The sequence below is a fragment of the Mauremys reevesii genome, linkage group 4 (genome assembly GCF_016161935.1).
Source record: "Mauremys reevesii isolate NIE-2019 linkage group 4, ASM1616193v1, whole genome shotgun sequence".
NCBI classification, from domain to species: domain Eukaryota; kingdom Metazoa; phylum Chordata; order Testudines; family Geoemydidae; genus Mauremys; species Mauremys reevesii.
Genome location: NC_052626.1, coordinates 88,690,045 through 88,713,204, shown reverse-complemented (window position 1 = coordinate 88,713,204; position 23,160 = coordinate 88,690,045). Strand labels below are relative to the sequence as shown.

At 41.0% G+C, this 23,160-nt stretch overlaps 1 protein-coding gene across 3 annotated transcripts; it reads left to right on the top strand.

Annotated features, from left to right (window-relative positions):
- The first annotated feature begins 1,674 nt into the window (after positions 1–1,674).
- On the top strand, positions 1,675–17,777 carry LIN7C (lin-7 homolog C, crumbs cell polarity complex component). Of its 3 annotated transcripts, XR_005598288.1 has the most exons (7): positions 1,675–1,804; positions 7,032–7,150; positions 8,821–8,892; positions 9,221–9,430; positions 10,472–10,564; positions 14,359–14,437; positions 15,008–15,142. XR_005598288.1 is itself a non-coding variant. In XM_039538096.1 (5 exons), the coding sequence occupies exons 1-5, from the start codon at positions 1,768–1,770 to the stop codon at positions 15,161–15,163; spliced, it is 594 nt and encodes a 197-aa protein (XP_039394030.1). In that variant the 5' UTR covers positions 1,675–1,767; the 3' UTR covers positions 15,164–17,777. The 3 variants fall into 3 exon arrangements, 2 of the variants coding, with proteins under 2 accessions (XP_039394030.1, XP_039394032.1); XM_039538096.1 differs by lacking the exons at positions 10,472–10,564; positions 14,359–14,437 and having other exon boundaries at positions 15,008–17,777; XM_039538098.1 differs by lacking the exons at positions 8,821–8,892; positions 10,472–10,564; positions 14,359–14,437 and having other exon boundaries at positions 15,008–17,777.
- The last annotated feature ends 5,383 nt before the right edge of the window (positions 17,778–23,160 follow it).

Below are 23,160 nucleotides of genomic sequence, written 5' to 3'. Positions count from 1 at the left end.
TTAGGCCTTATGGAGGGAGGCTTATACAGAAAGTAGAAGGTGTGTGGGGGTGTTCCCCTCCATGTTTCTACTTTATAAATATCAGAAATTCAAATCCGGGATTTCCTAGTTTTCCTGGAAAACCCCTTAAAGCTTTCAAATGTGTACTGTGAGCTTTCACAACTTTTTATTTTATTACATTTTTACCAAAGATTTATATTCTCTCATATGTTTCTCAGGCTTTTGAGTTAAACAGGCATTAAGAAAACCACATTTTAAAAAGTTTTAGGCAGTCTGATTAAGTTTCTCATTCCCTTCAATTGCTTGTCTTTCAGTCTCTTGTTATTTCATAATCCCACTAGTCTTCCCATCATTCATGGAGTTTCCTGTGTAATCAAGACCTGAATTTCTAAAGTAAATAATCAGATGGAAAAGAAAAAGCAAGCAAGTAAACAAAGACCAGTAAATCTTTCAGACTGACAAAGACCAGTAAACCTTTAAGACTGACATTAAAAAAAAAAAAAAAAAAAAAAAACGACCCAGGGACACAAACTTTTTTTCTCTTGTCACCTGTACAGAAGCTATAAATCACTGCACATTTCCAGGGGCAAAAAGTTCTACAGGACTATGCTGGTGGAAAGTCAACAGAATTATGCTTTTCAGATGTTGTTAGTTTCATAATATGACATTAGGTTTGAACATAGTCAAATCACAATAATGGGACTGTATGAAGGATGGTGTATCATGAGTGTGTGAATTGACAAAATATTTACTTTCAAGAGCTATTTAAAATGTATTTTATTCATATATTGAATATATATCTTAAATTTTAGAAATGTTTATGAAAATCTGCCATGTTCAATAAACATTGCTGTGCAAATGTCACCTGAAGGCTCCTAAACATTTCAGTCACTACTGGGGCAGCAGAACAAGCAGTTTCAAGTGACATTATGAAATATAAACATCTGGATCTTATTCCAGACATGTTCTATAACCTTTACAGTCCCAGCTGCTAAAACATTTTTTCTGACTCAAAACATGTCCATAAGCATTGACGTTGTTCACTTGCAAAACGCAAACCATTTCCATTCATGTTAAACGGCTGTGAACCACACATAGCAGCCTCCCTCATTATAAGAGGAGTGACAACCTTATAATGAATCCCAGAACTGAGCATGCCCGAGTGAAAAAGGTCCTTCAGTGAACACAACTATTCTTTCAAAGCAAAAATCAAACACAGAGAATAATGCACTTAGATTAAATTAACAACATAGAAACTACGGGCCCTCTGGGCAGTCCCACGCGCACTTACATAAAAGTAAAGGCACGCACTGAGTTCGTCCTACTTGTACCCCTTGCTTAGATCATTTTAACAACACACAAGCACCACGCAAGGCCCTGGCCCCCCACACAGATTAAATGGATGGCAGACAAGCAGCACACACAGAGCGCATCACGCACCCTGCGCTGGGGTGCACGGCACGCGGGGGCTGGCACGGCAGCAGCCTGCGCCGGGTGCCTCCCCCGCCGCCCCGCGCTACTCAGGGCACGCGCGGGGGGGCGGGTGCGAAGCCTCCCGCCCGCCCCGGCGCTGGGATGGATTCCGGGGAGCGAACCCCGCAGGGCCTGGACCCGGGGGTGGGGCACCCAAGCCGGCGGGGGGCGAGCAGGGGCCACGGCGCGCGGACACAGACGCACGAGGTCGCGCTGGGAGACCAGCCCCGCCCCCTAACGCCCTCTCCCTCCCCGCGCGCGTCACTTCCGGGTGCGGGCGCGAGCGAGGGGAAGATGGCGGCGCTGGGGGAGCCTGTGCGGCTGGAGAGAGGTGAGCGCGCGGGGGTGACGCTGCTCCCCCCCCCACACACACACCCCCCCCGGCCGGGAGCTGCGGGCGGGACGCTGCCCGGCTCCCCGCGTTCCTGACGGGGAGTGGAGCCGGGCAGCGCCGCTGGGCTGTCGCGGTTCGACGGGGCGGAGCCCTGGCTGCCCCCCCCCCCCTGGCTGCGGCAGTTCAGTGACACTCCCGGGCGGGGCGAGCCCCGAGGTGCCCGGCGGCTCCCTGTGCGCGGACAGCGGGACCCGAGTTCTCCTGGTGCTCGTTTCAGTGGCCCCATCGCTCTGGGAGTGGCTACAAGAGAGATCTTACAGCAGCGCAGCTGCATTGGTACAGCTGTAAGCTCTCTAGTGTAGACATAACCCACGTGTGGGATCATAGAAGCCGGTAAGCTCATCGGGGGACGGTGCTGGTCCTGCTGCCCATATGCCACCTTATACTAATAGTCCAGTGCTGAGAGCACTCAGCCAGGATGTGGGTTACCTGGTTCTACCCCAACCACTGTGGAATACCTTACCAGAGAAGATCCAAACTGTCTAGTCTATCTTCTGAGCTTTTTGGGAAAAACAAACAACAAAAGCCCTTTCATCAGGTTCATGAGTGTCTGAGGGGAGGCAGGGGGGCAGAGAAATAGGAACTGGGTTGTCATAGGGGTTTCTTTAGCTCTCTACTCCTGAGGGAACTTTTGTGTGTGTCTGTATTGTTACAGACATTCTTGCTGACAGGTATTTTGAAATAAATTAACAAAATAATTGAAACTGGTCTGATGATGTAGTATTATTTTGACAAATAACATTTGCAGATTTTAACTTTTGCACAGAATTTTTTAATTTTTTGGTGCACAATTCCCCCAGGAGTAATTAGATTTCACCAACCCAGTAACAAATATGAATCCCTGAAGTGCTATAACAGTCCTACCATGGAGTCGCAAACAGTCTCCTTGGGCACTCCAGTCTATCTTATCTCCCAGGCAAGCTGGATTTAATGATAGTTGGTTGGCATGCACCAAGATCACAAAAGATTCAGGTTGCTTCCACTCCCCAGAGATGAGTCATTTATCGCAGGTTAATAGGTACCTTAGATATCACACCAAAGACAACTGCTTGTAGCCAAACTAAGGATTTATTGACCAGGAAAAATAAATGAATTATTTACAGGTTAATGCAGAGAGAGAGAGAGACACACACACACACGTTACCATCTACGGTTCCAAAAGGTGACACACTTGTACCAATTTGTCAGCACTGAATGTCTATTAGGGCTAACCCAGGTTGACCATGTGGGATCTCTGCATCGGTTTCCTAGCTCCAGCCCTGTCAGAATTCAAACAGCAAAGAGATGAGAAATTTTCTGGTTCACTATCTTTTTTTCCTTCTTCCAGAATTCAAGATGATGGGATGAGCCCTTTTGCACCTAGCCTGTGCAAGAACACTTAGCAAAATTTTGTATTGTGATGTTCCACAATGGCCCATTTAGTTTTGATATTTCCTCTTGCCCGTAAGGAAGGACTATCTTTCATAGGGATTTAGTACTAGGTGAAGTTTTTTCTTGTTTGGTGGGTTATGTTCTGAACTATATAGCTAATACTTTAAGTATTACCTTTATAGCACAGGATACAGACATTATAAGTAGGATTAATACATTTAGCAATTTACTAGTAATTCATAAAGTCCAGACAGATAGTTACAAGTCCAGTACTCAATTTAATCATACTAACACGCAGGTGAGCTGAACTGGTTTCCAGCAATGACTTTGTCAGTGCTTAGCTGCGGCCTAAATCCTTGGCAAGAGCTGGCCTCTGGTCTGCCTGTGTCATAAAGAAAATAATCTAACTTTTCAGGTACTCTTTCACCCTATGCTGTGTAAGCTTTGTTTGAAAAAAATGGAGCTATCAACTGACTTTAAAAATCAGTTTTATCATTCTCTGCCTAATTTCTCCCTATAACTAAATTCCTTTAAGCCTGTGTAAAAGTTATTGCATTTGTGGTTGAATTAACAGTTTATAAATAAAACTGTAACGTACTGTGTATATGTAGATTTGCATGAGGAAAAACTTCTGATCTTTGCCGCCTGTGGTACTTGTAAAACTGGAAGGGTGTATGCATTCTGTGAAAGCAATCATAAACTTGTTAAATGTCTGCTGCCACTTAAATAGGAAAAGGAAAAAAGATTCATTTTTTTAAATGTCATTGTCTTCTCCCATGTAACAATTGCTTTGTGTAGCATCTTGTCCCCAGAAAGGAGAGAGAGCTATTTTTATCTGTCTCTGTCCCTAGTGAATGGTGCTGTATAGCAGCAATAGTCCACAGAATTCATGATAAAACCATCCTTCCGAAACCCTGAAGTAAAAGAAGGTTGCAGTCCAGCAGCTCTTCAGTCCCATTCAAAGGTCATGATTCCCAGGTCACCCATCTGAGAGTCCGTAACCACTTCTTCACTGTTCATTCAGCTGCTGTTCCAGGGCCTCGCTCTCCAGGCCTTCTGCCTGAGAGTTCCAAGACCTGCTTCTCTCCCATAAGTCTCGTCCATAGCCCTGAGTCAGGGCTCCTGCAAAAGAACTCTCCACACTGTTCCACTCAGCCAAGCTTCCCTGTCTGAGAGTCATACCCCAGCTCAGGGAATATTCTGAGCTGAGCTTCCTGCAGACCTCCACTCAAGCCTGCTGCAAGGAGTTCTTCCCACAGTGTTCCAAACACCCAGGCCCCTCTGCTTATGAGTCATATTCCTGCTCTGAGATCCACTCTCCAGCATCAACTCTTGTTTTGGGCTCAGCTTCTCCTAACCAGGCTGGTGGTTCTTCCTAGGAACTTCTGCACACGCTCTCCTTTAACTTGGCAGGTTTTCCACAGCTCTGGCCAGTCCTCAACATCAACTTCTTGCTCTTCTCAATGGCTTTCTACCAGCTCTCTTCTGCTGCTGCTTCTCTTTCCTAGATCTCTGTTCTTCCTCAGACAGCTCTCACCTGCCCTTCTCTATCTCTCTGTCAGTGCTATCGGGCAGCTTTGATTCATCAGCGTTTTAAGCCCAGTTGAAGTGAGCTGATGAGTCACAGCTTTGGCCCTACTCCCTCTTAAAGGGCCAGTGTCGCCCAGTAACAGACCTTAGCTGCTTTCCCTTCCTCTGTCCATACCTGCTTCCTATGAAGTGTTTAAGCTTAGTCAGCTGTGCTCCCAGTCAGTTGGACCAGAACTCTCCTCAGACAATCCATAGGTGGTTTCACCACTTAAAATAAGCAGAGCAATGAGCTTTGCTTTTTCAGGCAATTTTCCTGTAAGATTCTCTTGGCCACCTCTGACCATGTCTCAGCCTTAACAATGTAGGCAAGTAGTGAGGGAAGCTTGTACAAAGTTGTCTGGCAGGTGAAACTTGTAGCTCTGCTACACAAGTAATTTCTCCATCTAGCAAAGCCCTGGTGGTTTTTCACAGTTGATCTCAGATCTGCCAGACAGGAACTTCCATTGCCCATATTTATCATAGATGAGATGGGTGGGTGTGACATATCAGAGTACAACCCAGACTAATGAGCAGTTGTGTTACTCCTGCCCTGGAACCTTGGGTGCCTTACAATGCCTTAGTGAAGTAGCTCTCACCTGGGCCACTCACAAATAGCCTTCTAGCTTGCAAGCCACACCCTGAGCATCTACATGTAACTGCGGCCTGCCAACCACACTTGGGTTACACTTTTTACTCTCACCAGCCTTGCTTATACTGCAGGGTCATCCAAACATATCCCAGTTTCAGATTTCTACCAGAAATCTGTCCTGTACTGCCCGGCCCTCTCCCAGAGATACAAAATATTATAAGTCCATTATTCCTTTAAGGGAATAATATGCACATAACTTGTCACCCCAAATGGCGTTACCCGGGCACTTCAGCTTGAACACACTGGATTAGATAAAACATGTTTATTAACTACTAAGAGAAAGAATACAAGTACTGAGACATAAAAGCCAGAAATGGTTACAAGAAAAATAAAGATAGTAAAACATCTTAATACCTACCTTAACAAGCTATTTCAGATTCAAGCAAAGTTTCTCACTGTGTGCTTTCAGCAGTCTTGCTAACCAAACTCTGTCCAGAGTCCAGCACTGGCTTCCTTTTTCGCTTCAGGTACTGTGTGTGTCATGGGTAGGGAGACAGAGAGGGGTGCCTTTGGGTACTTGTCCCCCTCTTGAAAAACATTTACAGCTGGGCACTCGGAGATAGAGAATCTATGTGGAAGGACATTCCCTGCTGCTTTTTTTTCTCATGCATTTGAGTGTTCTTTGTTTCCCTCTCTGACCAATGACTCTGTTTACTACTTAAATGCAAATTAAGCAGAGTACACATTCCTTTGTTTAGGATAGACCTGTTTGCTAACCTTAGTTTGGGGAGGGCTATGGGAGTTGGAACATGTGTTAATAATATCATACAGGAAAATCTTATAACTTTATATACAATGTTCCACACATATTTTATCAGGATGATACTGACCAGCAAATTATGAGTTTTCAAATGATACCTTACAAGACATGCCTTGTACAAAAAATATTACAATAGTATGGAGGGTCTGAACACGGGTAAATATGGAGAGAAGGGAGGCATAGAGTCAACAAGACTCAGAGGTTGGTAGGGGCTGTAACTGGGGAGGCAGGTAGAGCCAGGAAGGCAAGGAAGCCAGAAGTACAGGATATGCAGTGACTGGGAAGCTATGTTGGCAGTGGGTCTCCCCACTAGTGGAGGGTGGATAAATCATCAGGGTAACCGAAACAGTGTGCACTGTTACCCAGTATACCCATACCAGCCCCTCTACTCAATTCTTTTTTTTCTACCTGTGTAGTCCCCTTCCTCTTTCCATGTGTGAATGCTGATGTTGATTTTAAACAAAGTAGAATGGAGGATGAGACAGGGACCATAAAAAGCACACATTGATGGGGCGTGGAAAGTGGTACAGGCAACTAGGAACGGATTCAAAGGATCAGCGGGACAAGTAGATTTCAACATATGAGGATCTTGAAGATGAGATATGCAAGGAGTCATTGGAGGGAGGGCCTGGATGTTGATGTATTAACTGGTGTCTTCTCAGTAGTATTTAGTGATTGTGTTAAAGGAAACACATGTAAGCATCCTTAATTCTCACTTACAAAGTGGTGTGTATGTGTGTGCATGAACGCACTAAAAGAACATTCTCTGAGTAAATGTCAGGTGTTCATCATATCAATATTCTGTCTTTCCCCAGACATCTGCAGAGCTATTGAGTTGCTGGAAAAATTACAGAGGAGTGGAGAAGTACCACCACAAAAACTACAGGCTTTGCAAAGGGTCCTTCAAAGTGAGTTCTGTAATGCTGTGAGAGAGGTAAGTTAACCTGGCATAAACAAATAGCAACCAAAAATACCAGATATATGCCCGCTTCTAACATGTACTGTTGTACCTGCTGAGCAGGAACAAAGCTAGCTGTCACAAGAGTTCGTTTTGAATTACTTTTTAATCTGACCTCAAATCTATTATCTGCAAACTTTCGGGCTTAATTCTTTATTAAAAAAAAAAAGTAGGAAAGGATTTAAAACAAAACGAACAATTGTCTTAACATACTTAGATTTAAATTTTGCCCCTGAATAACCTAGATAAGGATATATTATCTTAGGTTACAGAAAGCCAGTTAACAATTCACACCTTTCTTGGAGAGAGAACTTGAGGGTCTGACTTTCCTGTCAGCTACAAGCACCTGTACTCTAAAGTGCAAGTGAGGGCTTGTCTTCACTACTAAAAAAAAAGCGGGGGGAGTGGGTGGGGAGGAGGCTGTGTGTTTTACCTCAGGGTAACTAACCCATGAGCTATCACAAGGTAAAGACACAGTGAAGACAAGACACTTTTTTACCACAAGGTAAACTCACCAGAGTTTGACCTCTGTGAGTTTACTTTGCAGTAAAACAAAAGTGTCTTGTCTTCACAGTATTGTTATGAGATAGCTCATGCGCATTAGTTACTCTGAGGTAAAAAATGCATCTTTTTTAAGTAATGAAGACAAGCTGTGAGTCAATACAAATGTGACGCTCTTCTGTCTCCGCCTTATGATTAACATTCTGTTCTAGCATTAATTAGCATCTCCGCAAGGCTCTCACTCCCTTACCTGCACTCGGAATGGTTTTTCCAGGTGTGTGGGTGGGAGTAGTTGCAGATCCAACTATCGCTTTTGGTTTCAGTGATAGCAGTGATATTCACTGTGCTTGAATAGACCATTCAGTAGACCCAGGGGAAGGTGTGACTTACTGTCTCAGTCCTGTCTCAGGCTATGTCTATGCTACAACCTATATCTACAAAACTTGTCGTTCAGGAGTGTGAATATTCCACCTTGAGTGGCATAAATTACACTGACATCAGTATCAGAGGGGTAGCCGTGTTAGTCTGGATCTGTAAAAGCAGCAAAGAGTCCTGTGGCACCTTATAGACTAACAGACGTATTGGAGCATGAGCTTTTGTGGGTGAATACCCACTTTGTCGGATGAACAGACGTATGGGGGCATGAGCTTTCGTGGGTGAATACCCACGAAAGCTCATGCTCCCATACGTCTGTTAGTCTATAAGGTGCCACAGGATTCTTTGCTGCTTTTACTGACATAAGTGCTCGTGTGCACAGCACTATATCTGCAGGAGAGCTTCTGCTGCTCGCAAAGGTGGATTTTTTTATGCCGATGGGACAGCTCTCCTGGCAGCATACTGCGTCTACACCAGACGTGCTGCAGCAGCGCAGCTGTGTTGGTACAGCTGTGCCATTACAGTGCTTTATGTATAGACATGGCCTCAGCTTGAGGTGTCTTTCCAATAGGGCAGATTTGTTCTCTTTCAGGCACATGCTCTTTCTTTCTGTAAATTAGGAAATGCAATTTTGAGAGTAGTAGCAGAAGTATTGATCTCTTGTCACACATCTAACACAGTAGATTATTTGTCACACCATCTAAACAGAAAACCTATCTATTCATTTTTCCCATTAAATTATGTACCTACTAAATAACTTTGTCCTAAAGGTATATGAGCACGTATATGAAACTGTGGACATCAGCAGTAGCCCAGAAGTGAGAGCTAATGCTACAGCAAAGGTAAAAGTCTTACTATAACTAGAATAGAATGTAATAGTTTGTCACAGAAAGGGTGATCTAGATGTCTCCTTCTGATCTGACCTGTTAATCTGTCAGTTGTATGAACAAGATATGAAAGACTTGTTATTTCAAATGACATTCGTTTTTATTTAATTCAAAATGCCCCTTTATTTTCGTATTCTGATGTTGGTACCTAGGATACACATTATTTTTACTTCATTGTCTGTCTCAAAAACCTTTTCAAATGCTTACCACCCCTGACTATAAGAGATGGAGACTTTCTAAGATTCTGATTTTAAGAAAAAGTAAATAGTTTTGTTTCTTATAGGCCACAGTTGCTGCATTTGCTGCCAGTGAAGGTCATTCACATCCCAGAGTTGTTGAACTGCCAAAAACAGAAGAAGGTCTTGGATTCAACATTATGGGAGGCAAAGAGCAAAACTCTCCAATCTATATCTCTCGAATTATCCCAGGCGGTATAGCTGATAGACATGGGGGACTGAAACGTGGAGACCAGCTTCTTTCTGTAAACGGAGTGGTATGAATTGACTTTAACTTTCAGTTGTAGTAACTACTTGTGTCCACTTGAGGGTGTATAGAGACTATAGTCTGCAAAAGCCTGGTGCCTTTTTTTAGTGTGGGCAAAGTGATAGAAATCTCATCCTCTTCTTTGCAGTTGATTCATAATTAGCAAGACTAGGATATTGGACAAAAACTTGAGTATGACCAGAGTTCTTGGACTATGCTTTGCTATTGTACATGAATTCACTAAATGATAATACAAGTATACAATTACCTGAGGCAATATTTCAGAGCATGGGAGGATAAATAAGGCCAAATGTTAAGTACTCTATTTTGAAGCAAACTGTATTATTACCTTATGAAATAGTTTTACAGTTACAGATGGGCATAATTTTTTCAACAAATAGTAAATTTGCCAAAAAATGCTGTTTTGGTGCAACCAAAACTATTTGAAAATTGGGGTCAAATTCAGTGAATAGTTTCTGCTGAATAAAAACTGGGGAAAAAAATCAGAAGTCAAAATGGTTTGTTTTGAAATTTTTCAAACAAACTGTTAGGAATCAGCCTGTACCATTTCAAAATGCCATTTTGAACTGACCAAAGAGAGGTTTTTTTTTTGCTTTTTCATTTCAGCACGAAAAACGGGGGGAGGGGATCAGTTTTAGTTTGCAATTATTTTTTTGGTTTGGCCACCAAACCTAAAAAGCAATTATTCATTCAGCTCTAGTTACAGTGGTGTTAAAGTGGTTCTGCTACATGTCTCCCTGATGTTGCAGACTTTTAATAATGTGAATTTTTGCATCTTGTAAGGTAAGTACCAAAACCATTCAATCTAAGGCAAGATAATATGACGGTCCTTTGATGTTTTCATTGTCCTGATAAAAATGCTGCTGGAGACTGAAAACCGTGACAAAGTGCAAGCTATAAAGTAATTTTTGCAGGGACTGTAATTTTTTCACCTAAGTGCTCAGAGTTTAAAAACCATTCCTCCAGTTTCTTATAAAAAGGAGCATGTATTTTAAACTCTGTCACTGATTTTTTTTTTTTTTAAATTAAGCATCCATTTAGGCTGAAGATGCATAAAAGGCAGAACACATAAAATACCAACCTGTGGTCTTCTGGGTGATGAGAAAAAGGAGACTGCTAAAAGGTTTTTAAATTATTTTGGTGTATATTTTTATAGAATAATTCTTGCTCCTCAGATGCTCTCAGACAGCTCTGAGTGAACTAGACAAGTTTTGATTGTACTTTCAAAAACTTTTAATTTATATGTATTAGTTAAAATTCAGGCTCTAGTAACTACTTGTACATACCTAACCTTATTTTATGACGTAGGTTTTAATTCAATCCTGTAGTCTGTAACCAGAGCCACTCTTGTGATGCAAAGGAATTCGAGAGCTATCAGATGTCTCCAATATTGGGATATCCCTAGCAGGCATAGTCATCTCTTATGCCCCTAGCATATGGAATGGGAAGGGGTCCTGGCCAAAGTGCCACAGCTGTTCTGTGCTGGTACCATGATTCCTTGGGCTAGCCAGTGTATCTTTATAGAAATTCCCAAGTTGCTCTAAAATATACTGAGACAAGCATAGAACTGGCACCAGAGTCGATAAGCCTCAAGTGGCTTTCTTCTGTCTTCCTCACCCACAGACACTCCACCAAAAACAAACAAACAAAAAACCACTTAGCAGACAGTGGGCATACATTTAAATATATATTTATAAAAATAAATAAAACTGGGATAAAGAACAGGAGTACTTGTGGCATCTTAGAGACTAACAATTTCCATCCCACCATCAACCTCAGAGTAGACCAATCCACACAAGCGGTCCATTTCCTAGACAATACTGTGCTAATAAGCGATGGTCACATAAACACCATCTTATACCGGAAACCCACTGACCACTATACTTACCTACATGCCTCCAGCTTCCATCCAGGACACACCACACGATCCATTGTCTACAGCCAAGCTCTAAGATACAACCGTATTTGCTCCAATCCCTCAGACAGAGATCAACACCTACAAGATCTCTATCAAGCATTCTTAAAACTACAATACCCACCTGCTGAAGTGAAAAAACAGATTGACAGAGCCAGAAGAGTACCCAGAAGCCACCTACTACAGGACAGGCCCAACAAAGAAAATAACAGAACGCCACTAGCCATCACCTACAGCCCCCAACTAAAACCTCTCCAGCGCATCATCAAAGATCTACAACCTATCCTGAAAGATGATCCCTCACTCTCACAGACCTTGGGAGACAGGCCAGTCCTCGCTTACAGACAGCCTCCCAACCTGAAGCAAATACTCACCAGCAACTGCGCACCATACAACATAAACACTAACCCAGGCACCTATTCTTGTAACAAAGCCCGATGCCAGCTCTGTCCACATATCTATTCAAGTGACACCACCATAGGGCCTAATCACATCAGCCACGCCATCAGGGGCTCGTTCACCTGCACATCTGCCAACGTGATATATGCCATCATGTGCCAGCAATGCCCTTCTGCCATGTACATTGGCCAAACCGGACAGTCTCTACGCAAAAGAATAAATGGACACAAATCTGACATCAGGAATCATAACATTCAAAAACCAGTGGGAGAACACTTCAACCTCTCTAACCACTCAGTGACAGACTTGAAGGTGGCAATTTTGCAACAAAAAAACCTTCAAAAACAGACTAATATGCAAATATGCATATGCATAATATGCAAATTAGATACAATTAACTTAGGTTTAAACAGAGACTGGGAATGGTTGGGTCATTACACTAATTTAATCTATTTCCCTATGTTAAGTTCTTCTCACACCTTCTATGGGTCATCTCAATTATCACTTCAAAGGTTTTTTTTCTCCTGCTGATGATAGCTCATCTCAATTGATTGGCCTCTTCCAGTTGGTATGCGTACTTCCACCTTTTCATGTTCTCTGTATGTATAAATATCTCCTATCTGTGTGTTCCATTCTATGCATCCGAAGAAGTGAGCTGTAGCCCACGAAAGCTCATGCTGAAATAAATTTGTTAGTCTCTAAGGTGCCACAAGTATTCCTGTTCTTTTTGCGGACACAGACTAACACGGCTGCTACTCTAAAACTGGGATGTGTGTGCATGCACATGTACGGTACATTGGTTTTATGTTACCAATTTTAAATGAAGAAATATCCTCATCTTAATATATTTAATATGCCGCAGACTTGTTTTTAATAACTGTATTCAGAATTAACTTAGTGTCACAGTTTCAGGAGTAACTGCACCTGTATTCCCCATCCGTGGTCCCTAAGGGTGCCCACTTACCATTTCAGGTTCCCACCAGTCACCTTTCTTGGATGGAGACTCATGGCTCGCTCCTTTCTGATGGGGCGTTTTAGGCTGTACAGCTGCCTGCCTTACACTGTGATATCTCCAGCAAGCTAGTCTGCCTAAGGCTCTGCCCTGTGCATTGCTTTCTCTCTGAGGACAATGGCAGTGTTGTTTTGCTTTGGTTTTTTGTTAACCAGTGACCACACAACTGTAACAAAATGAAGTACATTTATTCTTAGGTCAAAAGCATTGCAGAGAAAACATTTTAAAAAAAAAAACCAACCCAACAATAAATACACCTCTACCCTGATATAACACGGTCCTCGGGAGCCAAAAAATCTCCCTTATAGGTGAGACTGCGTTATATTGGGTTTGGTCTGGTACGGCGTGCTGGCCGGCTTCCCCAGTGGTGATTTAAAGGGCCCAGTGCTCCAGCCGCTGCGGAGAGCCCCAGGCCCTTTAAATCACTGCCAGAGCTCCAGCAGTGAGGCTCGGGAGGGGATTTAAAGGGCCTGGGACTCCCTGCACGGCCAGAGCCCCAGGCCCTTTAAATCACCGCCGGAGCTCTGGCAGCAGGGCTCGGGAGGTGATTTAAAGGGCCCAGAGCTCCACACAAATTCGGATAGAATGAGGTAAAGCAGCGGGGCTCGGGTGGCACTTGAAAGGGCCTGTGGCTCCCCGCTGCTTTACCGCATTATGTCCGAATTTGTGTTATATCGGGTCGCATTCTATCGGGGTAGAGGTGTAGTTTTAAACCCCACACTGAAGATACTAGGAATTGCTCCATCTGTCTTATGGAGCCCCAGTAGACCAAAGTATTTCCAACCTTTCAATCCAAGGATTGAGGTTCCCCTGGATCCAAGTTCCTGCCTGTTTGTTGAATCAAAAAGAAGACCCCAAGTCAGTTCAAGCTCATCCGTTTATACCAAAAGGCCTTTCTTTGTTTCTTAGTGTCTGGAAAAATACAGCGTGGATCAATATATGCAAACCACCCTAGGGATTGGTACTTCTCTGGGACTGTTTACAATCTCAGGAAGTGTAGTAATCACCCACCCACCCCCAATTGCTTTTAGTTCCTGAAGGACCTGTGGTAACCCTCTCCTCATAGAGTTGCATACGGTCTTTGGCTCGCAATGCCACATAAAACATTAATAAATTTAATACAGTCTGCTCACCAAAGACACTGCAGGTGGCTGCAATATCTGTCATAGCACTTACAAGCTTCAGTGTATTGTTGCAAAGGCTTTAATGTTTATGCCTTTGCCAGAACCTAGCTAGTAGAGAATATTTTGAAAACGAGACTTTTGTCCATTAAAAGATATTAATGGTCTTTCCAGAATTTTTATACTAGTAACATTTAGTATATCTTGTTTACAACAGAATTCAAATATATTTGTATAGACATAGTTTAGAAACTGTAAGCAAACTCACATACTATTTTTCAGTTGATTTTTTTCAAATCTCTTACTGACACCATGTATCCTTACAAGCTTCTCATGCCATTTTAAAAAGAGAACAACTTGTGCACCCAACTGAAAAACAAAAAATGAAAATATCCAAGCACATTTTCTAAATTTGATAGAAAAGAAATAACTTGTTTTTTTTTTTTAACTGTTGTCTTTCTTTTTGTAAGTAACTTTATAGTAACGGGGAAACCCTCCAATCAACAGGTACACCACCTGCCTTCTAGCTTCTAATAGCAGCAGTGGGAGGTAGGCTTGGGATAGTAATGTCATTGTATTTGATAACTATAATAAAGTTGGGAGAAATAATTTTTGCTGACTGATGATAAAACATATGATGCCTGGATCTTATAACAGATGCAGTGGTGGGGAGAAGTTGCTAAATACTATTTGTCTAGAGGGAAAATTTTATAAATTCTATTAAATGTAGACTTTAAAACCTAAAAGACCATGTTTTAAAATGTTTCTCTTATTGTACTTATTGTGTGTGTAAAACATAAACTCTAGTGACTCTCAGTATGTCTGCTTGTTCCCTGACTCCCATGATAAATTAGTTGCTTGGCACTCATTTCCACATGATGTTTTTTTTATGCTAGTTAGAAAAGAAAACACAAAGTCTGCCATCACTATCTGTTTGATGACTTGTTGAAGCTTCAGGTCTTTAACTGGGTGATAGCGCCCCTTGCATTACAGTTTCAAACCTGTCATACTTCTAGTTTTTTATTATAATGGATTTTTTTTGTGTAACAAAGGAGCGGAAGAATCTTCTGCAACACGTGTTCTTTGCTAATATAATATTTAATGGTTTATGCTTTACAGAGCGTTGAAGGAGAACACCATGAAAAAGCAGTAGAACTGCTGAAAGCAGCTCAAGGAAAGGTTAAGTTAGTTGTACGTTACACACCAAAGGTCCTGGAAGAGATGGAGTCACGATTTGAAAAAATGAGATCAGCAAAACGCAGGCAACAGAACTAATACTGTACACTGTAATTTATGGAGAAAATTATATTCGGTTTTACAATTAACAGTTTGATTTGTGACCTAACAACATTAACTGCCCTAAACTATAAAAGATGCTATCCTTTGGGGGGAAAAAATCTATTTGCAATTTTATAAATGCCTTCCCTATTAACATCACTTAGTTTTAAAACACCCAAATGCTTCTTGAAAAAAGTTTACATGAGCATTTCTATCCAGTTGTTCTTACAGATCTTTTGCAAATAAAATCTTTAACTGTCAAGAAACATTTATAGACTTTTTAAAATGTATTTTTAATAAGATGTACTTCTACATTTGTAACATTCTTTTTTCTAAAGATTTTCATTTGGCATTATTTTAAAATTGATGAAAGTCGTCTTCAAAAATGTTTCGTGCTTAATGATTAAAAATCAAAGACTTTTACCTATGAAGCTTTTGGCACTTTCCTTCTTAAAAGCATACTGTCCATCAGCTACATAAAGCTAATCATGACTTATTGTGTAGTTGGTAATAAGTACTGGATTTTGTAATTTTTGATGAGTGCATTGTTTTTACATATGTGCTAGGTCATACCTCACTATGATAAATGTTAACTTGGAAATTTTGTTACCTCTTCTGTAAATAATCTACAATGAACATTCACTTATAAATGATTTTTTTAATAACTGACTTCTAAAAATCTGGAACAATCATTCCTATAATTTATATTATTTTATACTAATTTTTGAGCAGTTAGAGAAAAGTTGTATATTGATTGCTGTTCATCTTGATTGTATCCATGTCTATTCATATTCAGAAAAAAGAACAATATATTTAATGCAGTGCAGAAAGAATTTCATATGTATTTCCCTGACTTTTCCACTTCTTGTTTTAGAAGGTATTTGTCCTAACTGGGATTTGAATTTGTCCTATTGCAATCCTATAGAGATGAGTCACACAGCGTTGGGGGTAGTTAATACCTAAATTAATAAAGATTTTCCCTTTTGTGAAACTAAACAATGGTGTGGGATATCCTGGTTGACAACTATAGTGATCTGCAAAAGTTAACAAACCTCACAAAATTGTAAGATTCCAAAAGAAGAAAAATACCGATAACATCGTATTTTAACAAAGTGGGATTTATTATTAGCTACTTCTAATCTGGAAAAATCTGATTCTTCTGGTTTCTAGTTCAGAATGAGTGATATCATAATATACCATGAATAGAGAATGTGGTGTTACCTGCTTTGGGGTAGGAACGAGGAAATCTGCAGATCAGATGCCTCCAGATGTGAAGTGGCTAATGACACTCTCAGTTGTGGTGCAGTGTTATTTTTAAGTACAGTTGAGACGATTACATTTTTGAACAGCTCCATAATTCTTGGAATCTACCAAGTTCTGGATTGTGCCCTTTTTTGTAATGACTTCACCTCTTAGTATACATCTAGAGGTAGCTTGACAGTATACTGGGTGTCTGTTCAATTGAAAGGCAGCTTTAAGTGCATCCTACTGACTAAACAAGTTAGTTCTTAGACACTTAAACTGAAAAGTGCAGTTCTGAGTGTCTGGCTTATTTCTAATCTGTGTTCACATGGAATAACATGAAGTCAGTTGTAAACTTAATTCTACTGTATGAAAGATGGTAAAAGGTTAAAAATTTTAAAAATGATGGCATGAAGTTTATGCTTAGCTGGCCCAGTGTATAAGTAATAACACTTGCATGGTTGCTAAAAGCAAGTTAGAAATGTGACCCCTTTCTGGATGTTTGTAAGCATTGTAAGACTGTAAAGATAATATTTTAAAGATTTTTGACAGTATAGTCTGAAATGCAATATGAATATTTATCAATTAGATGAAATTGAGCACTGAATTACATGGTTGAGTATCGTTAGCCTGTTTCAGAAGGCTGCTTCTTACTGATGGGACCATGTTCTGAACTGTATATTTTTATGGAATGATTAATGTTTAAAATATTTAGACCAAAATCAGTAGTTAGGCCAATCATGGAAATGCTTTAATTTAATTGTAAAATAGTAGAGAATTGTTTTTAGAGCTTTATATATAAAAGAGAAGTATGAGTACAAGTAAAGACAATAAATATGTATTATAAAACTCATATACTTTGTGTTACTGGGTAAAGCAATGTGTTTTGTTACCCTAAAGAAATATTTACTTTAGTGTAGCTAGAGCTGCTATAGATAAATGCATTAGCATTTCCATTATAAACTATGGCTTTTGAATTCAGTAAATCAACTGTTCCAAAACTCTTTGGGTTGAAGCTTGGCATACATGCTATTGTGTGTGTGTGTTGGGGGTTGGGTTAATTAAAAAAACAATTGAAATTACCTGTTTTTTTTGTTTGTTCTAAAATTGCAATTATTACATTAGCAGTCTGTCCTCTTGCATGGTCTGAAAGCTCTCTGTACTTTTTAAAGTAAGGATGGGTTAAAAGTTACCAAGAAACTTACATTCTTTACTATTACTGAGTAGTAATTACAGTCCCTACATGTGCAATACTTGGGCACACCATCATGAGTTCAGGACGGATGTCATTTCTGTGGATGATGTTATGCACCTGTTGAGAGGCCCTTGATTTAGGAACACAGAAAATAAAGAGGTGGAATTACACATTTTTGTGTGTAGATTTTTTTTGCTTCCTCATTTGCTACTCTACTTTCAGTGAACCTTACAAAAGACTATGTTGTGACTGGCTATTCAAAATCTCACTTGCTGTGGCTGGCAATTCAGAATCACTCATGGAGCTGAGCGTATTCATATCAGGTGCAAACGGCTATGCAAATTAAAATGCATGTGTGGAAGTTAATCCTATCAAGTTTACATTTTGGTCTGCTCTCTTAACAGCTGATTGGGTTGGGTTTGAGGGTCTCACTTTTTTTCCTTATTTTGCAGTCTGGAGTTAATAGAAAGACTAGTGAAAAATTCCTGTGATTATGGAGGTACTGCCATCTCTCAGATGAGTACCTCAATTACTATGACTACTGTGTAAGGTCATTATCTTCTTTGATAAAATATGCCTGGCTTGGGATTTAACACTTCAGTACTGAACAAATTGCTGATTTTTAGTGTCCAAGCTTATCTATATTAAAAGGATATTGTTTTTTACTAGACTGGATTATGTATTCAAATAAATACACAAGTCCTTAATTTTCACTTGTATCGTTGACATTTTAGCCATTAATAAAGAAGATAATGTCTTCATCTAAACAACAAAATAACATGAATGGGACATAGATTAACAGTTACAAGGAAAAAATGAGGGAAGATTGCTGAAAGATCAAAAGTATTCTGTAGTCAATTGTACTTCCTGAATAAAGATTTCCTTATCACTTTATTCCTGTTGAGTCATGTTTTAGTCATGCAGCCTGTAATCTGAAAAATAGACTTAATAGCTAAAATAGCTTCTCTAAGTCCCAACATTTGTGAACTGTCATAACATTCCAGAAGTGGAGTTAAATTAAGTGCTCACTAATCTATCTATGTATCCATTACTATCACAGTAATCCATAATAAAATGTGGACAGGAGATGCTGTTTTAGTTTCCTCTGACCGACCAAGACTAAAAAGTAACCTTTTCAGTTTAATGTAAGTTAGGTTACTATTAAAGTAATATTGTAATTCATAGCCAACATTTGGCTTTGGCTGTTCTAGAATAACAAACTCTGAAAGCCTGCCTTTTATGAGACAGGAATAATTCATATGGCACTAAATGGGCTCTGTAGTATGTCTTGAAATCAGCATAAACAGCTTTGTATCCGCTTGAATTCTTGAGCTATTGTGTAATTTCAGTTTTGTCATAGTGGAAAATTACATTCCCAAATATGATCCATATTCATAACCCTTGAGATTTCTAGATGTCACTATACCCCACCTTTAATAAAACAAAAAACAAAACAATTAGTTGTACAAAACACAACACCTGATTCAAGGTCCACTGACTTCAGGGGGGGATTGGATTAGACCCATAACAGATATATTTTCTCTGTAAAAACCTAAATTAATGCACATTAAATTTGAGAATATAACCACAAAATACAGTGGACCCTTTAGATTGCAATACCCTTATCCTGTTTTGTGGCTTTGCAGAATGCACCCTTATTAAGTAGAATTTTTGTTTAATTCCTAACTAAGCAGAATTCAATCGGTGTCATTCACTATCGCTAGGATAAATTGGTTCCCTGAGAGCCATCTTGGGTTGGCTGGCCTGACTGAGTATTGGTGTAATTCTCTCCCAATTCCAAGATTTGTCAGATGCTCACACCCCACACTTAAATATTTGGAGATCTTTAAAATGCTTAATGCCCCAAAGTTGTATAGTTAATATTTATTTAAAATGAAAGGACAAGGGACCTTTACAGTGTTTTCTGAAAATGATGCTTATTTTTACCTGAGTTATGTTTAAGATTTGAATTTTAAAAAAAATGTCTTAATTCAACCCATGCCACAAATACCTCATGGGCATGAGATGCTACAATTTGAGGTAGAACGAGGAGTGCTGAATTCAGGAAGCCTGGGTGTTAGAATCATAGTCCCTTTGTCCCATTCATTGGATGGAGGAACATCATGGATTTCTGTACTATGTCCCTCAGGCATACTGATGCATGTATTGAAGGTAAGCAGTGTATTTTACAATAAAATAATCACTGGCACTTCTGAGCCTGCTGTTAACTGACGTCTGCTACTGCACACTCATGATGATTTAGCAGTCCAATGAATGGCTGTCTGAATTGATCATAAACATATTTTAAAGTTATTTTGATTTATACTATTGTAAAACAGCACCCATCCTGGGGTCTGCATGCCCTTGACAATCTTGTAAAATACACAGTTTAAATATTTGACTCCACTCCTTCCTGCCCGCTATTTCCTAAACACAGTACTTTGATGAGCAGAAAAATGTAAACAAAACCTAAGCCCTGCAACAGTCCTTTTCCCTCCCTACTGGCCAGATTCTCACAAAGCTCCCCCTTGCCCCCGCAATCCCATCCTCCCCACCCCCCAAAAAAAGTGGAAGGGGAATATGTATTGGCTTTGCAACTTACCCTGAAGGTCAGCAAACATGGGCTATGAATTCCAAAAGTAAAGTGCTCCACTGGGCAGTGTCTTCCAAAAAGCCCTTTATACATACACCTTTATATACCTGCATAACTATAGCTGTAAATGTTTACCATGTAGACAAATCTGGGGTATTAATATAAAAGCAGAAGCAAAGCTGATTTTTTTCTCAATATTACTGGACTCTCATACTCATAGTTTCAAAAAATCTTATTTTGTAGTGAAATGACTGCAACCAGTAGAATGCTGAAAAAATATTTTAACTTTTTTGTGTGTTAATTCTCTGTTTACACTAACTTTCCTAGTGTTCACTTTCTCCTCAAATTAGCAAGTTCAGTTTGATAAAGTGGAAGCCAAAGGCATCTGTTGGAAAGGTGAGGGGGCCATAATTTTCTCTTTCTCTGTTAAATTACTTGCTAACTCTGGATGTTTTTGTCCATTGTGTCACCTTTATACGTAATCTTAGCTCTCCGCCGTAGTTCTTCTGTGTCTTGGTTCCAGCATCTTCCACTTGATGAGTTAGACTGGGGAGAGGGAAATTAATTTGCTGAACAATATAGAGCAGGTGTTCTCAAACTGTGGGTTGGGGTCACCAAGGCTGGTGTTGGCCCCAGGGCCAGCTCTGGCTCTTTTGCCGCCCAAAGCACAAAAAAACCAAAACAAAAAAACCTGCAGGGTGGCTGGAGCGGCGAAGCGCAAAAAAACCCAACCAAACAAAAAAAAACCCTGCAGGGCAGCCGGAGCTAGGGTGCAAACTTTCCGCTAGCAGGACTCCCTGCGCTGCAGACGTGCCCTGGGCAGTGGAGTGTGCACCTCAGCTAGCAGGAAGAGGGGGCGGGGTGGCCAGGGCTTCCTTCAGCCAGGGCGATCACCACTCGGCCCCTCCCGCCGTGCCGCCTGCCGGGAGGGCTCTGCGCCGTTCCAGTTGGCAGGGAGGGAAGGACACGGGCTGCCAGGCTTGCTGCAGACCTGGCACTGGCTGGGGCAGACAGCGCGCATGGCCGGCTCCCAGCAGGGTGCTTCCCTCCTCCATGCCACTGCCCCCTACAGGACAGCCAGAGCAGCGAACAACAAAAAAAAAGGGGCGACCATGCCACCCTAGGATTGGATGGAATGCCGTCCCTTAGAATCTGCCGCCCCAAGCACGAGCTTGCTCGGCTGGTGCCTGGAGCCGGCCCTGGTTGGCCCTAGGCCCCAGCAAGTCTGAAGCCCAAGCCCCATTGCCCAGGACTCAAGCCCAAATGCAAGCACCATGGCTAAGGTTATATGCTTCCCACCCAGAGCAGAAGCCCTTGGGCTTCAGCTTTGCACGCCCCCCCCCCACCCCCCACCACATGTGTCTGGGGCAAAGGGCTTGGACAGGCTTGGTCTTCGTTCCCCCGTGCTGAGATCGTGTAGTAATTTTTGTTGGCAGAAGGGAATCACAATGCAATGAAGTTTGAGAACCACTGGTAAAGAGCCTTAACTTGTGTACTCAGAATGGTAAGCAAAACCACCTGTGTGTAGCTCTTATCTAATCATAGCTCAGGTTCTCCTCTGCATGAGCAGTACAGTAGTATGGTCTGAATAAAATCTAATCTGTGTAGGAGATGAGATGGCTGGGGGCTAGTAATAACTTACTGAGCCTTTCACCTAGTTCAAGTGGATAAAAGGCTAAGGCTAGTGATATATTATTTGTGTTGCAGTAGAACCTAAGAGTCCTAGTCATGGATCCAGACCCCATTGTTCTGTGCCTGTACAAACAGAACAAAGTTAGTTTCCTCCCCACCCCCAAAGATTAAATCTGTGACTAGGGGACCACAGATACTAATATTTGTATTGTTTTGTAAGATGGGTGTTTCTGAGAATGTCAAAAAATAAATGTAGTAAATGAACACTAGATTGTCCCCTTGTGGAGTTTCCCCCCAATCATTTCATCACAGGTCCAATCATTTTCCATCTCACCTCCCCAGAAAATGAATGGGTGATTTGGGCCCCTCAGCATTCATAAACTGCCTGAGGTACAGGCACAAAATCAGTGCTTCTGTATTCTTTCCTGCAGTTCTCCCTTCCCTGGCAGAGTACAGATTTAGTAAAGCTCTACCAAGTGCTTCTCTGAACAGCCACTCCCTTCAGAGCCCCCTCTCAAGGGTGGTCTAGTGCAGAAGGGAGCCCATAGGAAAGGTAATACACTTGGAAGCTGTACTGAGCAGTTCAGGGTTTTTTGCTTGTTTTTGGTTTTTTTATGACCAACTTTAGATGTGTAGTGGGCTGATTTTCAGACATGCTGAACCCGAGAGTTTTCAGGGCCAGGGTTTTTAGTCATCCATGGCAGTTAGAAGCTCAAGTCCCACTGAGTTTCAATGGGAGTAGGACACCAAACTCCCATACGTACTTTTGAAAATCCCACCTTAAGTGTCTAAAGTTGGCCATTCAGAAACCTCACATTAATAGCCAATTCGGAAAGTTTGAACTTTAATAACTGGTAAATATTGCTGTATTTACACTACTTCACTACAGCAGTTGAATGCAAAAGAGATGGGAAGATGTAGGGCTACACAGCAGATAATAAGGAATTACATACCTACAACTGTAACATTTTAGTATAATGAAAGTGAATTGAGAGCTACTGAAATCTACAATAAGGAAATGAGCCCCTGTGTAGCTACATCAATGTAGTTCCACCATTGTAAACAGCTAATGTAGATACACAAAGCAGGTCTTACATAAGTACAGCCTCTTTTGGTAAATTACTGGATTAAGTTATAACACTAAATTCCCCATTGAACCTAGCTGTCTTTTTTAGGGATTTGCAATGGTGTGACAACATTGATGTAATTATAACGGTGTGAATTTCTTTATTGTAGATGGGCTTAAATAAGGGCAATATTGTTTAGCCTGCTCTCACCACAGAACCTATTTTAATTAAGAAGTCTTGCCTGTTCAATGAGTTATGCAGTCAT

Bases quoted from the DNA above. Each gene is read 5' to 3' on its own strand.
- LIN7C (XM_039538096.1), top strand. From the start codon at position 1,768: ATGGCGGCGCTGGGGGAGCCTGTGCGGCTGGAGAGAG. The intron at 1,805-7,031 runs GTGAGCGCGCGG...GTCTTTCCCCAG, and splicing joins GCCTGTGCGGCTGGAGAGAG to ACATCTGCAGAGCTATTGAG. The intron at 9,431-15,007 runs GTATGAATTGAC...TATGCTTTACAG, and splicing joins TTCTTTCTGTAAACGGAGTG to AGCGTTGAAGGAGAACACCA.